Here is a 16,671-nt window from a genome sequence, read left to right as displayed (position 1 = left end):
AATCTTCTTCTCAGAAAATAATCAGCCAGGAAAGCTGAAACTTGTGTGCAAGTATCCTCAGGTAGTGTAGATTCAAAGTTGTGAAATTCATGATCCCCGGGGGTAGGGTGGGGCCACAATGGGGTGGTCGAAGTTTTACATAGGAATATATAGAGTAAATCTTAAAAATCTTCTTCTCAGAAAATAATCAGCCAGGAAAGCTGAAACTTGTGTGGAAGCATCCTCAGGTAGTGTAGATTCAAATTTGTGAAAATCATGACCCCCGGGTGTAGGGTGGGGCACAAAGGAGGGTTGAAGTTTTACATAGGAATATATAGAGTAAATCTTTAAAAATCTTCTTCTCAGAAACTAATCAGCCAGGAAAGCTGAAACTTGTGTGGAAGCATCCTCAGGTAGTGTAGATTCAAAGTTGTGAAAATCATGACCCCCGGGGGTAGGGTGGGGCCATAATGGGGGTCGAAGTTTTACATAGGAATATATAGAGTAAATTTTTAAAAATCTTCTTCTCAGAAAATAATCAGCCAGGAAAGCTGAAACTTGTGTGCAAGTATCCTCAGGTAGTGTAGATTCAAAGTTGTGAAATTCATGATCCCTGGGGGTAGGGTGGGGCCACAATGGGGTGGTCGAAGTTTTACATAGGAATATATAGAGTAAATCTTAAAAATCTTCTTCTCAGAAAATAATCAGCCAGGAAAGCTGAAACTTGTGTGGAAGCATCCTCAGGTAGTGTAGATTCAAAGTTGTGAAAATGATCCCTGGGGGTAGGGTGGGGCACAAAGGAGGGTTGAAGTTTTACATAGGAATATATAGAGTAAATCTTTAAAATCTTCTTCTCAGAAACTAATCAGCCAGGAAAGCTGAAACTTGTGTGGAAGCATCCTCAGGTAGTGTAGATTCAAAGTTGTGAAAATCATGACCCCCGGGGGTAGGGTGGGGCACAAAGGAGGGTTGAAGTTTTACATAGGAATATATAGAGTAAATCTTTAAAATCTTCTTCTCAGAAACTTATCAGCCAGGAAAGCTGAAACTTGTGTGGAAGCATCCTCAGGCAGTATAGATTCAAAGTTGTGAAAATCATGATCCCTGGGGGTAGGGTGAGGCCACATGGGGGGGGGGGGTGCTAAAGTTTTACATTGGAATATACAGTAAATCTTTTAAAATCTTCATATCAGAAACTAATTAGCCAGGAAAGCTGAAACTTGTGTGGAAGCATCCTCAGGTATTGTAGATTCAAAGTTGTGAAAATCATGACCCCCTGGGTAGGGTGGGGCTACAATGGGGGGGAGGGGTCGAAGTTTTACATAGGAATATATAGAGTAAATCTTTGAAAATCTTCTTCTCAGAAACTAATCAGCCAGGAAAGCTGAAACTCGTGTGGAAGCATCCTCAGGCAGTGTAGATTCAAAGTTGTGAAAATCATGATCCCTGGGGGTAGGGTGGGGCACAATGGGGGGTCGAAGTTTTACATAGGAATATATAGAGTAAATATTTAAAAATCTTCTTTTCAGAAATTAATCAGCCAGGAAAGCTGAAACTTGTGTGCAAGTATCCTCAGGTAGTGTAGATTCAAAGTTGTGAAAACATGATCCCTGGGGGTAGGGTGAGGCCACATTTGGGGGGGGGGGGTTAAAAATTTACATAGGAATATATAGAGTAAATCTTTTAAAATCTTCTTCTCAGAAACTAATCAGCCAGATGATTCTTTATAATTGTTAAGACTTTGGCTCCAGGACAATTCTTCGGCCTCACAAGAAGGTTCAGAGTTTGATGTAGCTTAATATCCCATATATAAACAATTGTAAAGGATCTTTTTGAGAACTGCAATACTCAACATGTGATATGACTATAAAATCATCCTGTTAGAAAAGGGACTAATGAATATAAACATAAGAATATCCAGGGGGAAAAATGGATTTTATTTATACAGGATCTACATGTATTATTGTACATTGTCCAGATTGTTTGTATTATGACTTCATTAAGCTGATTTTATCATACTTATTGTTCCTCAGGTGAGCAATGTGGCCCATGGGCCTCTTGTTATATATTTTTTTCTAGGGATGTCAAATCGGTCAATTTTTAGTAATCGGTTACTCGGACGTTTTTCCGATCGAGTACCCGGGTACTCGGTAAAAGTGTAAATAAATATGAACAAGTACATTGACGGTATGTTGTAGTTTGGTGCAACGATGGACATCAGTTTTTTAAAGCCTTTGCCTTCGACCATTTGTAACGGCATGAAATCAAACACAACCATATCAACAATCGCACGTGTAATATCATGAATATCATCTGTCTCTTTTCCCGAGAATTTACGGCTTCTTGGAGAATTGACAAAATTTGTCGTTCCCCCCGTATAGGATGAGTTTACTTCGCACAGCTGACATTTTACTTTTTTTGAATCTTCAGTTCTTTTAAAATATTTCCAGGCCTTTGAAGTCGGTGGTGGCATTTTGGGTCTGTTCAATTTCTCTTCTGTGTGCTATCTAATTTATATAATAGACTATATAAACGATGTTCATTGAAAACAAATCATTAAAGTAAGCCAAAATAAGGGTAGAAGACAGCCAAAGGTGAGAAAAGCTAGGTAACCGGTGGTTGGTCACGATAATTACTATATACCCGGTAAACACTGCCACAGGCGATAACGGTCATTTAGTATATTTAGAGGTGTAGGAAATTCTAATTATGTACAAGTGCAATGGACATTTTAAGTTTTAAAACCGATGTTTTAATGCATTATTAAATCAACTTAGAAATATTAAAAAATATACATCCGAGTAACCGAGTACCGATTTTAGTATTCGATACTCGGACGTTCGATCGAGTACCCAGTTAACTGGGTACTCGTTGACATCCCTAATTTTTTCCAATTAGATGATAGTGACACTTTTACTGATTCAGAACATGTAATTTGTTTTAAAATCGATCAAGGCATTCTCGAGAAATTAAGTGTCAAAGTTCTGAAGCGAGAGTCCGAGTAGCTCAGTCGATAGAGTTGTGGACATGGCCCAGGCGACCAGGGTTCAAGCCTCGAGTGCCGCAATTTTTTTTTTCTATTTTTCGCTTAGATCCACGGTTTTATCTTTGAATTGATAAGTTTGATCTAATGTATTCAAAAATCGTACGGAAGACCCACTCGTTGCTCGCAACGAGATCGAATCTAGTTATTCTTTTTTTCCTTACACATTTTGTGCAGGCGATTTTTTAGAGATGGCTCGTTCGATTTTTTTCAAATTTTCACTGATGATTCCTCGTAATCTGAATTTTATACTGCCTAGAAGATTTTTAAAAATTTACTTCTGGTCGGAAGTTATCGTCGTTTAACGATTTTTTAAAGCCAATTTTGTCTGCGACGTTTCTCAAAAACGAGTAAAGATAGAGGGCTGAAATTTTCAGAGATGATAGATCTACCCTTTTTCTGGTGTACCTCGATTAAGAGAATGTCTGCCGTCACTTCCAGTGTCCCTGGAAGCAGATTTAAAAAATGAAAATTTTCAACTTTTTTGTTTTAATTTTTTTTCTTAAAAAGATGATAGTGACCCTTTTACTGATTCAGAATATGCAATTTGTTTAAAAATCGATCAAGGCATTCTCGAGAAATTATGCATCAAAGTCCTGAAGCGAGAGTCCGAGTAGCTCAGTTGATAGAGTTGTGGACATGGCCCAGGCGACGGGGGTTCAAGCCCCGAGTGCCGCAAAAGTTTTTCACTCATTTTCGCTTAAAATTACAATTTTATCTATGAATTGATGAGTTTTATCTATTCTATTCAAAAATTGGATGGAAGGCCCACTCGTTGCTCGCAACGAGATCGCATCTAGTTAAGGTCTTCCGTTTCCAACGGAAGACCTTATTGTTATTGCTTTGTTTCTTTTTCCCTTTTATTATTTTTTTTTTTTCTTACGCTTTTTTGTACAAGCGATTTTTTGAAAACGACTTGACCGATTTTCGTGAAAACTTCAGATCTTGTAGATATTGATAAAAACCTTATATATAATTTTTTATTTTGATGACGTCATTTCCGTTCGGGAGGTATCGACGTTTTAGTGATTTTTAGAGGGTCATTTTGTCCTGCTATCTCCTCCTAAACGAAAAAAGATATTGAATTTAAATTCTCAGGGATTGTAGACAAAAGATTGTAGATGTGTTTAAAGGCATTTGTTGTTGTCTGGCTTCAAAGGCGTCGAAGCTCGCCTGGACCCGAAAATCGAGTTTAAAAAAACGACGTAATTTTTAATGGTTTTTGTTCTTTATCTCCTTTCCTGAAAATATTTTACAATAACATATAGAGCAAATAAAATTTATATTTACAAGATCTTCCGTTTGATAAAAAGAAAAAGGGGCTGGTCCCTCAAATAAGGGGCCAAAAGGGCTCTAAAGTCTTTCTCCCATAGCACTTTACTGAGAAATATTTTGTAATATGTTTAAGAAGCAAAAATGTTTATCTTTTTTTAATAAAACTATACATTATCAATTTTTTATTATGCATTACGTAATTAGGGGTTTTAAGGGGCCAAAAGTCCAAAATTTCGATCGAAAATATCTCAAAAAGGACAAATATTTTGAAAAGCAAGATGCTTAGAATGATGTTTTAAACAATATTCAATCATAAAATTTTCGTTATCTGGCCCAAATAAGGAGATGAGGGGTCGGCCCCTAAAATGTCCTATCCCAGATAGCTCTTAAACGGCAAAGAATTTCTAAACACATTTTGAACAAAATATGTTTAATATCAAAAGAACTTTCGTATGATGCCAAGAAAAAGGGGCTGGCCCTTCAATTTAGGGGCCAAAAGGGCTCTAAATTCTTTCTTCTATAGCACTTTACTGAGAAATGTTTTGTAATATGTTTAAGAAGCAAAAATGTTCATCTTTCACTAATTAAACCATACATCATAAATTTTTTATTATGCGTTACGTAATTAGGGGTTTTAAGGGGCCAAAAGTCCAAAATTTCGATCGAATATATCTCAAAAAGGACAAATATTTTAAAAAGCAATATAGAATAAAAGATGCTTAGAATGATGTTTTAAACAATATTCAATCATAAAATTTTCGTAATCTGGCCCAAATAAGGAGATGAGGGGTCGGCCCCTAAAATGTCCCATCCCAGATAGCCCTTAAAAGGCAAAGAATTTCTAAACACTTGTTGAACAAAATATGTTTATTATCAAAAGAACTTTCGTATGATGCCAAGAAATAGGGGCTGGCCCTTCAATTTAGGGGCCAAAAGGGCTCTAAAGTCTTTCTTCTATAGCACTTTACTGAGAAATGTTTTGTAATATGTTTAAGAAGCAAAAATGTTCATCTTTCACTAATTAAACCATACATTATAAATTTTTTATTATGCGTTACGTAATTAGGGGTTTTAAGGGGCCAAAAGTCCAAAATTTCGATCGAAAATATCTCAAAAAGGACAAATATTTTGAAAAGCAATATAGAATAAAAGATGCTTAGAATGATGTTTTAAACAATATTCAATCATAAAATTTTCGTTATCTGGCCCAAATAAGGAGATGAGGGGTCGGCCCCTAAAATGTCATATCCCAGATAGCTCAAAAACGGCAAAGAATTTCTAAACACTTGTTGAACAAAATATGTTTAATATCAAAAGAACTTTCGTATGATGCCAAGAAAAAGGGGCTGGCCCTTCAATTTAGGGGCCAAAATGGCTCTAAAGTCTTTCTTCTATAGCACTTTACTGAAAAATATTTTGTTATATGTTTAGGAAGCAGGAATGTTCAATTCACATTTATTTAACAAAATATTATAATTATTTTATAACGTGTTCCGTATTAAGGGGTTTTAATGGGTTTTAAGGGACCAGAAGTACAAAACATTGATAACATACCTCAAACAGAACAAATATTTTAAAAAGCATTATTTTGAAAATCAATATAGAATAAAATGCTGAGAATGATGTTCCTTACAAAATTCAACCATCATTTTTTTTTTGTAGCCCCAATAAGGAGATAAAGGGTCAAATATCAAAGTCAAGTTCATATAACCTTCAAAAAATCGCACGGAAGACGTCCTCGTTGCTCGCAACGAGATCGTGTCTAGTTCTTCTTATTCTTATTCTTCTTCATCCAAATTTGTCCAGGCCTTAACTTAAATACCCTTTGACATTAAGACTTCAAACTTGGAACATAGGTAGATGGTATTGAAAAGGAATGCACGCCACCAAGAGTTTTGACCTTGACCTATTTTGCTCTTCAAGGTCAAGCTTCTCATAAAAAATATTGTCCTGACCATAACACAAGACTCCTTTAACAAACAGACTTTTAACTTGTATCATGGATAGATGGTATATAACCTAGTTGAACCTTACCAAAATTTTTGACCTGGACCTAAAATTTTTATTTCAAGGTCATATTAGAAAAAACTTCATTGTTCAACTTCTGAATATATTTTGACAGAAGGACTTCAAACTTTAAACAAAGAACAATAATGATACACTTAGGTGTACTATTGAACAATATTTGACCTTGACCTTGTTTTACTCAAGGTCAAATTAAGAAAAAAATAATAAAATTTTGTCTGGGTCATAAGTTTAATACCCATTGACATTAAGACTTCAAACTTGGAACATAGGTAGATGGTATTGAGAAGGAGTGCACGCCACCAAAAGTTTTGACTTTGACCTATTTTGTTCTTCAAGGTCAAGCTTTTCATAAAAAATATTGTCCTGACCATAACACAAGACTCCTTTAACATACAGACTTTTAACTTGTATCATGGATAGATGGTATATAACCTAGTTAAACCTTACCAAAATTTTTTACCTTGACCTAAAATTTTTATTTCAAGGTCAAATTAGAAAAAACTTCATTGTTCAACTCCTGAATATACTTTGACAGAAGGACTTCAAACTTTAAACAAAAAACAATAATAATACAGTCAAAACTGCCGTAGCGGTCACTCCTATTAAGCAGTCACCTTTCGTATGCGGTCATTTTATTTCCTCCCGATGAAAAATCCTATATAATTGCCCTCTAAAGAGCAATCACCTGTCTAACGCAGTCAGCAGTCATCGTCTTTTGATCCGAAACTGTACAGTCGACATGCATTAGGCGGCCATCTTGGCCGGTCACATGATTTACACCCGGGGATTTTAAACATGGCTTCCGAATGTCGGGTATAAATGTAAACAATAATTATACGCTTGAGGCGAGAGAAACCAAATTAATCGATGTATTTATAATACATAATTGGCAGATCAGATACGAATGGGAATCAAGTAAATTGTTTAAACAAGTATTAACAATATGTTTGTTTTATAAACATGAATGATATACAGGTGTCAAAAATGTCCGCGGCGAGGCAAGAGAAAATTGCTTGATTTAATAATGATTTTGAGTTCAGATACCGTCGGTTAAAAACTTAATTGTTGATTTGTATTAAAAGTGTTTGTTTCTATATATACGGTACTCATGAAAATAGTGTTAGTGTTATAATTGTGAAAATGTCGGCGACAAGGTTTTACCACGTAATCATATGACTTTTTTGAATAATTTAAAGAAATATAAAAATTGCATGCGCAATGCATTGTAATGTATTTCTACTAATTTGTAAATATAATAGATACTATAAAAACATCAAATCAAATACTTTATCTATCATTTTGATACATTATGCTAAATATCAAGTATATAATTGAAATAAAATTGAATAATTGTTCTAAAAATGGATTTATTCAAAGTCTCTATTCAAAGGCCACCTCTGTTAAGAGGTCACTTTGGGTGCCTCCCGCAGGTGACTGCTTAATACAAGTTTGACTGTACACTTAGGTGTACTATTGATTTATATATGACCTTGACCATGTTTTACTCAAGGTCAAATTAAGAAAAAGATAATAAAATTTTGTCTGGGTCTGGGTAACATATAGCTGACATCATTCTTTTTCAATTGTTAAATTTGTCCCATATTACAATCCTTGGGGAGAAGGGGAGACATGTGTTTTTTTTGTAAAAAAACAATACCCACTAGTTTTATTTTGATATAAATTGATTAGGATTTGATTATACTTTTAAATAGAAAACTTAGTTTTTGAATATCTGACAGGAATTCCGAAATATTTGGATGTAAAATGTAGGTGGGAAACAGGCGTTAGCGTTCTAAGTTCTTTTTTGAGCACATTGCAGGAATTCATTGGTATTTCAACTACCATAATATACAAGTAATGTGATACCACAGCTTTTAGAATAATGTTGATATTGTTGACAGGATATGTGTTTGGTGGTGATGTCCTTCGTCTATTTCATGGACACATGGACGAGTGCTTGGCTATTCCTGAAGCTGGGAGTGAAAATGAGTTCAGGTAATGAGCGTTTATTGTTAATACAGGTATTTATAAATTGCTATACTATTTTGTGTACTAAGAAGAAACGAACAACAAAGCTTTGAAAAACAGATTCAGATAAACAAATTTCCTTTCTATTTTTATTATGCAATGTAGTGTTATTTGATGTTTCAGTGCTGTAATGTATGAAACTGGAGCTGTCTGTAGCCATGCTCGATCTTTATGGAGGATAGAAATCATCAAAACAAAGTATTAAATTAATGCATTCAAGTATTTAACACTTGCATAAATATTCGATATTTTGATGCAAACTTAAGCAAAACTGAAACTCTTTTTTGTAGCTAGATCAGCTTCATGTACCTTATTTGATTCTTTCATTTTCATACTTTTATATCATCTTTTTTCATGTGGGCATTGAATATGAAGCTGGTACTTCATTTTTTTAACATACTGCTTTCTGTTACAGATGGTCAGGGGCTTTCATCCAGTGGGGACAGCAGTGCCGATTACGTCACGTGACATCAGGGAGGTACCTGGGCGTGACCCACGATAAACAGGTGATTACAGTTCACCGCAACAAAGCAGCAGAGAAAGCCGTCACCTTCTATCTCCTGCAGACCAAGGTAAAGCCAGGCATAGTTCTGTATAGGAATCATGTTGGGAAGTGAAACCAAGATGATGGTTATTGCATAAAAAGAATATTACTTGATTTATAGGATGAAAAGAAACAATTGGAAACATCGGAAGAAGAGGGGATGGGGAAGTCTGATATTAAGTACGGAGACACCATTGTGTTTATTCAGCATAGTGACACAGGACTGTGGCTCTCCTACCAAACAACGGAGGTCAAGAAGAAAGGGGTCGGCAAAGTCGAGGAAAAGAAGGTTAGTATTGGACACCTTATTTACCAAATAAATGTATTTCGCTTGCAGAAACATAAGCTAACACATTTTGATAAACACTATATCTGTAGAAAGAAAAGACTGGATGAACACTGTACATGTAGAAAATATTTTGGGGGTTCATGGATATATGAGCAAACACCAAAGATTTTTAAAGGCTGAATTTAAAGTAAATTAAATAATTAATTGCTTTACAATATGTTCCTTGGAGGGTCATTGTTCTTAGACAAATGTCAAGGGGTAGCTGATATATATTTTCTGAGCTACATTTGGGAACAAGAACTCCAAGGCCTTTTGTGGAAATGACACTGAATTTATTGTGGTTCTTCAAGTAATAATGAATAAATGGTTTCCACAAGTACACCTACGTGATCTATAATCATATACAATTATAATATTACTAAAACACTCATTTTCAACATTCACTCGTTAAATTCATCGTTAGTTAAATAATATTTAAATTACATATATTGATTAAAATAACTCACCAAGTATAAGAGCAATATGAACTTGTAGATAATAGTCGGGTTGAAAAGCTATGAAGCTGAGTATCAACCGTCTGTCTTGGGTGGCGTCATGATATTAAATCAAAGTTTGTGCTAAAAATTAGATTATACAAACGGACATGCACACTCACTCACTCAAACCCGAAAAACCAGTCTAACACACCCATTCATTCACTGATCCACCCGCCAAACGTAACCACGTGACCTCTCATACTACTATCATACTATGAATGATTGTATGAATAAATGAAGTGGCGTGAATGTAAAAAAATGAACAATGGGAAATGAAAACATGAAATGTTGAAATAAATGAACTCAAATATGATAACTAATTAACTAAAATAATTAATCCTGTGACATTCTCCCCTGTCTGGAGAAAAAATGTCTCCTGACATTTTGCTTCAGATTAATTATGGACAACAATTCTGAAAACAATATAGCGACTGAAAATAATAAACATAAAACTATACATTTTCTGTGCCATTCTCTCTATGTCAGACATACCAAACTTCAACTGGCTGGTACCATTCTCTGTATCTTTCAGGTTTATTTCTCTCTCCCTAATAGACCTGCGTGGAATGAAAACATTAGTATCTGGGGCCAAAATTAAAAATATTTATGTTTCCCCTAACGCGACTGACCCAATTAAATCCCGCCGACTGAATTGTTTTTTTCATCACATTGAAAATACACTTCTTCTTTTTTTTATAAAGAAACCTTATTTTACCCAAAATTTTTTTAGAAGACCCACATCATTTTCGTTCTCCAATCATTCTGAAAGCCTCGATCATTAACATGGGCGAAATACTCGCTTAATGATCGGTAACTTTGCCGGAATTTCCTCTGAAAGAGAATGTGTTCTGATGAGTTCAAGATCGTGTAAATTAACCCCAGAGACATTAAAATGATAATCATTTAATTCAATAGACGTTTCCACAGCCTCAGTTAACCCCTGTTGTGATTAATCGATTGTCTTATCTTTATGGGTATAAATACGAGTGAGGCAACATGACAGTCTACTGTGCATTGAAAATGTACAACCGATGTTTATTACTTTTAGTGTTGATGTCAGAATTAGTTAGTAACTTGTAATTAGTTAATAACTTACCAAATTCATGCTAAACTAATTATTAAACAATATGCCTACAGTTATCTTAAAATTAAAATGATCCTCTACAAAATGGTTGTAATTGGGTCAAAAGGTTGGACTAATTCCTCCCAAATACACAGAAGTACAGAGACTGATTTTATTTGTCATTTAGCTAATACAATTCTGAAACATTTCATCTATAAAATGTATGAATACATCAAATAAATTAAATTTAATCGATTGGATAAGTTTTGAAAACTTTTAGAAGTTGTTTTAATTTTTATTAACTTGCTTAAAGTTTAATCCAATTTTAATCAAGGTTGGATCTGTGTATATCATCATTCCTGTAGGTTATGCTGTATCAGATATTTGAAAAAATTAAACAGTTCTCTTAACTTTGGCAAATTTCAAATCAACAAATACAAAAAAAGTTGGTTTTGGTTATGACTAAAATTTAGATGAAATTACGTGTAGGCCAAGTTACAAAAATCTTTAGTATCTTTTTCCTTGTCAAAGAAGAACATTCTCTGCAAGTGTAGTGATTTTGTGTAACCTTACTGTTGTAGAATCATTAAATATGACTTCACAAATATTTACATTTATTACATTACCTTAAGGTTATCAAATATTATTGTTTTAATATACTTTTAGACATTTTATATACCAAATTTTGAAAAAATAATCGATACTTTGAAGTAGGTACATTATGATCATTAAAATGATATTTAAATATTGGTTTACATGTACATCAACATACACATGATAGTGAATGTACTCATGCACATCTAGTCATTGAATCAAACATGTTAAAATTTAAGATGAAGAATATCAAATTAAGAATCCGATATTAAATTTGGTGCACATTCCATCGGCACAAGTATTAAAATTTGTTTTACAACGTTATATTTTTTTAGTGTTGTAATTAATTAAAGAATTGATTTATTTTTTTCATTTTTAATTTATAATGTATTTTATATCGTGCTCTGACAGAAAAAAAAATTATTTACCTACCTACCTACCCAACTTCAAAATTTAGGGTCGGGTTAGGGGAAACATAGATATTTCTAATGATGGCCTGGCTACACATTATCATCTATATTTGGTAAAGACAAATTAGAATTACCGTAATGTATTGTGTATAATACGCACTCGTGTATAATACACACCCCCCAAAGTTGACCAAAAAATGGCGAAAAAACAGCAGGTCCTATGTATAACACGCACCCAAAAAATGGCGAAATCAACGGCCGCCATTTCCCCTAAAACTATCGATGTTTCATTATAATTTTATAATCCATGCGCAATTTCTTTAATTTTGTGATCGGAACATAGGCCTAGCACAGCGATGAAAATCGACGGCTGCCATTTTTCCAAATAACTATCGTTGTTCAATGATAATTTTATAACCCAAGCGCAATTACTGTAATTTCATGATCGGAACATGGTCCAAGCGATGTAAGAGTCAAAGTTCTTACAATTATCAAAGAAAACATTTTATTGTTTATATTTACATCTTTCTTTTAACAAATTAATAAATTGATTGTAAAAAGTAAGTTAAATTAAATAAATTGATGTTGTGTACATCAGTACATTAGATAAAAGAAGCAGCCAAATTGTCTCCTATGGGAATCTGACATCATTATCATTATTTTTTGCAGTCCAGGATTTTTACGAGTTGAAGTATATCAACTCAGTATAGTCACTGCAAAGGGGTTTAATTCCCATCACTGGGTTAAGTGCCATTTTCATATTGATGGTCAAACTAATACATCAATTATCAAAATGCAATGATATGAATCATGAAAGAATAGCTTCTTTTATCGGAGCTAAACATTTTTATCAACGTATTTTAATCAACAGAAAATCATGATTTTCTTTTTGTTAATTGATATCAATCCGCACAAGAATATAGGTTCAAGGAAAATCTGATGACACATTTCATATACTAAGGATACATTATTGTTGCCATCAATAAATTATATAAAACACATCAAGTATGTTTCTTCATAACCAAGAACATTTTTATTGACTGATAAAAATATCACTATAATTCAATTTGACGTATTTGCATGTAGTGATATCCGTGTTGTAATGGCTTTTATGCAGATGAGCTCAGCTCAGTGGTGGACGTTTAACGTTTTCCCCACACACGATTTGAAATTCAAGCACATGAATGCGTTTCATTACTTACACTTTATCAAAGATGAAATGATTTTAGGGGGACAAAACAAAGAGTTGAAGCACAAGAGTTAAAAATAATCAAGAGATGGGGGGGGGGGTCTATGTGATTTGTTCTTTTGTCGAGTTGAAGGTCAGTGTGGCCCTGCAACATGCACATCTGGAAATCTACGTGCCTGTTTTTATACGTCATAGATTAAAAATAGATTTGTGTGGTAGTTAATGTGGGACGATATATAGTTTTGAGCAGTGTTGATTAAGAAATAATATCATAAACATTATGGTTTTTTTTTACAAATCGGTTTGATAAACAGAGGCAAAAAACTATTTTACCTAGTCTAACGTTATAGAATGGCAGCTTGTAGTTACAATGGTGTGCATTTTGGACATGAGTAGAATTTTGTCATTTTGTGTTTTTGGCTTTCTGGTGTAATGATTTGAATTCTATGTTAAGTATATTATATTTACATATCAATGTAGAATAACTTTAAATGCTATATAATAAAAACAACAAGACTGAAATCTACACGCCCCATTTATCGATTGGTCAGAAACTATGCAGCGACCTAAGAAAAATCACGGACTGCACAGAATATAATCATGAAGACGATTTTGGTGTTTCTTTTAGCTAACGTAATGATGTACATAAACAGTAATTTTGTAAATTTTACTTACCTTTTACAATCAATTTATTAATTTGTTAAAAAACATGCAAATACAGAGGGTTCCACTTAATCTTAATCTGATCGCGGTTAAAGTGATTATTTGGTTAATATGATATAAAATCAAAACACCGATCCATTTGCTATATAAGCCTTTGTAATTTCTACTGATAATCTGATTGGGAAAAAATGTCATTTTCGGTTAATGTGATACGATTTCTGTCGGCCGATCAAAAAATCAAATAACGTTTTCACACCTCTTCCACCATGTCCACACCTCGTATATACCTCTCACTGTGTAAAAAGCTTGGCACGTGCCTAAAACTTGCAAATAACGGTGCTTCAGGGGATTAGTCACAGCTCAACGCACACAGATGGTCAGCTGGTCGATAGATGAAAGATACCGACATCGATAGTTCAGGACGATCACATTCCAGACGACTCTTGCCTGAGGGCAATTTTGATTGAAAGAAATTGAGAGTAAATAATATAGTGTTGCTTGTTTCTGATTATATACATGTATTCACAGATACAAACCATTTGATGAGCAATTATGGCAATTAGTTCGTGTGTATGTGTACGCGCACTTATGGAATTCGGCTTTGAACTGATGTCGCTTAAATTGTAACAATTAAACAATTTAAGTTTATAAACTAAGGTACAATGAGCTTTGAACACTAGTTACAACATGTCATATAAACGATACTTTAGCTTGTGCGTAATTATGCAGTTTCTATAAGTAACCTGAAATTTCCAATCACAAATCATGCGAGGACGAGGCAGACGAGACAGAGACTGTGGACATTGACGATGAACTTCCCACAAATGTAAATGGTGTCAACAAGTGCATGGAGTACGTGCAAATATTCGTGGAGGAAAACGGCTGTGACAACTATGCACTTCTAGAGCAATTTGAAATGATCGCCCTAAAGAAAAGGCAGTCCAGGATCACAGAGTTCATCGACTGGATTCCGTAAAAAATCGCTCGTGTACTGATATGTGACTGACAATCATATAATGATTTTATTTTGTAGTGCCCATAGAAAATGATTTTATTTTTAGTGCTGAATCAGAAATTCATAAAAAATAAAGTTGTTTTTCTTTCCGGAAAGATTTAGATTATACAGGATCATTCTATCTATAAACGCACTTCCGGTTTAAGATGGCGTCCAATACATCGTATGATTATGGATAAGAGCAATCACATGCAAGTAAATAATGATTTAATCTGTAAAACCAGTAAATAGCGATTAAAAATCCAATAAAAATACTTTGTAATTATTTTATTTTGATATTTATTACATTAAATCGTTAAAATAGAAGTGTGGTTGAAAATAATGCATATACATATATGTATAGGTTGTTTATATTTCATGATTTCCTTTATGAAATGCTTAAACTGGTTTATGTGATATTCGGTTAATCTGATAATATTTGCCTGACAAATGGACGATTAGATTAAGCGGAACCCTCTGTATAAACAATAAAATGCTTCTTGATGATTCATGTGGGTTATGAAGGTAGCGATCATTGTAGAAAAAAATTTCATAACCCACAAACGCGGAAAATGTATTTTTTCTGCTATGTCGCCAGCTTCATATCCCCCCATGAATCACCAAAGAAAGCATTTTATTGTTTAAAGAGACAGTACGGTGCATCTTATCAAAAATCAGACTTGAAAAAATTTTCCGATCGGGTTCGGTATTTTTGTACTACTCATGAATGTACAAACTTTCAGAAAATTACAAAGTTTTTCATGCAATAAATCTAATTATTTCATTAAAATTAATAATTACGTATAACCTATCACTTAAATACATCGCAACGTGTTCGGGGTTCAGCCTTCTATACTATTACACATGCGTATTTACTGTAAAGAAAACACATGCAGGGCACGCGAAGAATCTCCTGGACAGGTTTGTTGATAAAAATATATGTCTTTTCTACTTCTCATAGGTAATAACTGTTCAAAGTTTTAAAATAACCACAATTATTATTTTGTAAGCATGTATTTTTCATGTTTATCATAGGAGTTGCTACAACCTTAATTTATTTTTTTATAAATGAGGCCCCTTGAGGGGTTATTTGACATATTTATATCTATTCATTTTAAAATGAACCTAAATTGGTAAACCATTTATAAATTACCGAGTAAGTAAGAATGTGTTTCATTTAGGGAATCGCTTTAACCTCGTTTTCCATGATGACCGTAGTGGGACGAAGATCTTGTAGTTTACTGTCAATCAAAGTCCACGTGGTACAAATAAGTAATATAAGATTATTCTGGTTTGTACTACCCTTGAATTTCCGGAAGCTCATAATTACGTTAATTAAGTATGTGAAAGGGATTTTCATGTATTTCAACTATTACAATAAACGTTATTTATTATTTCCTAACCATACAATAGGTAAATCTTAAGTTATTCAGACATGTGTTTTTAGCTGTACTGTCTTTTTAAATATAACACAGGCACCTGACGTTTTTAAAAACTTTTTTCTAAATGAAAAAAAATCCTTGTACTATAATATATAGTACAAGAATTTTAAAGAGAAAGGTTTAAAACGTCACATGCATGTGATTTATAAAACCTTTTAAAATCTTGTGTCTATATAGTTTTGTAAAAATGGTTTGAAATGTAATGTAAAAATGAAACAAGGTTTTGAAAAGAAGTATAATAACTTGAGGAATGACAGAAGAAGAGACCATCATTTGATCATTTTGCGGATTGCTCTCAGTGAAGTAGATACATGTTCAGATAAATCACAGGCAAAGACGTTATACATTTTTTTCATAATAAAAAATATTAACCTCTACTTAATAATAAGGTACATGTACCGGTATAGAGGGTATATATTTTTGTCCCCCGCCGCAACGCGGTGCGGGGACATAGAAATGCCGGGCGTCCGTCCGTGTGTCCGTGTGTCTGTGGGTCCGTGTGTCCGTCCGTCACACTTTTTTGTAAGCGCTCTCATGCCTACAAATTTTGACGGATTTTAATTAAATTTATACCAAATGTTTATACTACTATTA

The 16,671-nt window shown here is 33.8% G+C and overlaps 1 protein-coding gene across 10 annotated transcripts in view; it reads left to right on the top strand.

Moving 5' to 3' along the window:
* The window catches only part of LOC128177261 (ryanodine receptor-like), a 140,548-nt gene that overhangs the window by 30,972 nt on the left and 92,905 nt on the right, over positions 1–16,671 (top strand). For all 10 annotated transcript variants that reach the window (XR_008242821.1, XM_052843916.1, XM_052843911.1 and 7 more), the window contains exons 8-11: positions 8,227–8,320; positions 8,477–8,551; positions 8,769–8,925; positions 9,019–9,186. Coding sequence is in view for 9 of the 10 variants with exons in the window: in XM_052843916.1 (XP_052699876.1) it covers positions 8,227–8,320; positions 8,477–8,551; positions 8,769–8,925; positions 9,019–9,186 (494 nt within the window). In the remaining variant the exon portion in view is untranslated. The remainder of the gene's footprint in view (positions 1–8,226; positions 8,321–8,476; positions 8,552–8,768; positions 8,926–9,018; positions 9,187–16,671) is intronic.

Source organism: Crassostrea angulata, chromosome 3 (assembly GCF_025612915.1).
Source record: "Crassostrea angulata isolate pt1a10 chromosome 3, ASM2561291v2, whole genome shotgun sequence".
Lineage (NCBI taxonomy): Eukaryota > Metazoa > Mollusca > Bivalvia > Ostreida > Ostreidae > Magallana > Magallana angulata.
This window is presented reverse-complemented; position numbering and strand designations above follow the sequence as displayed.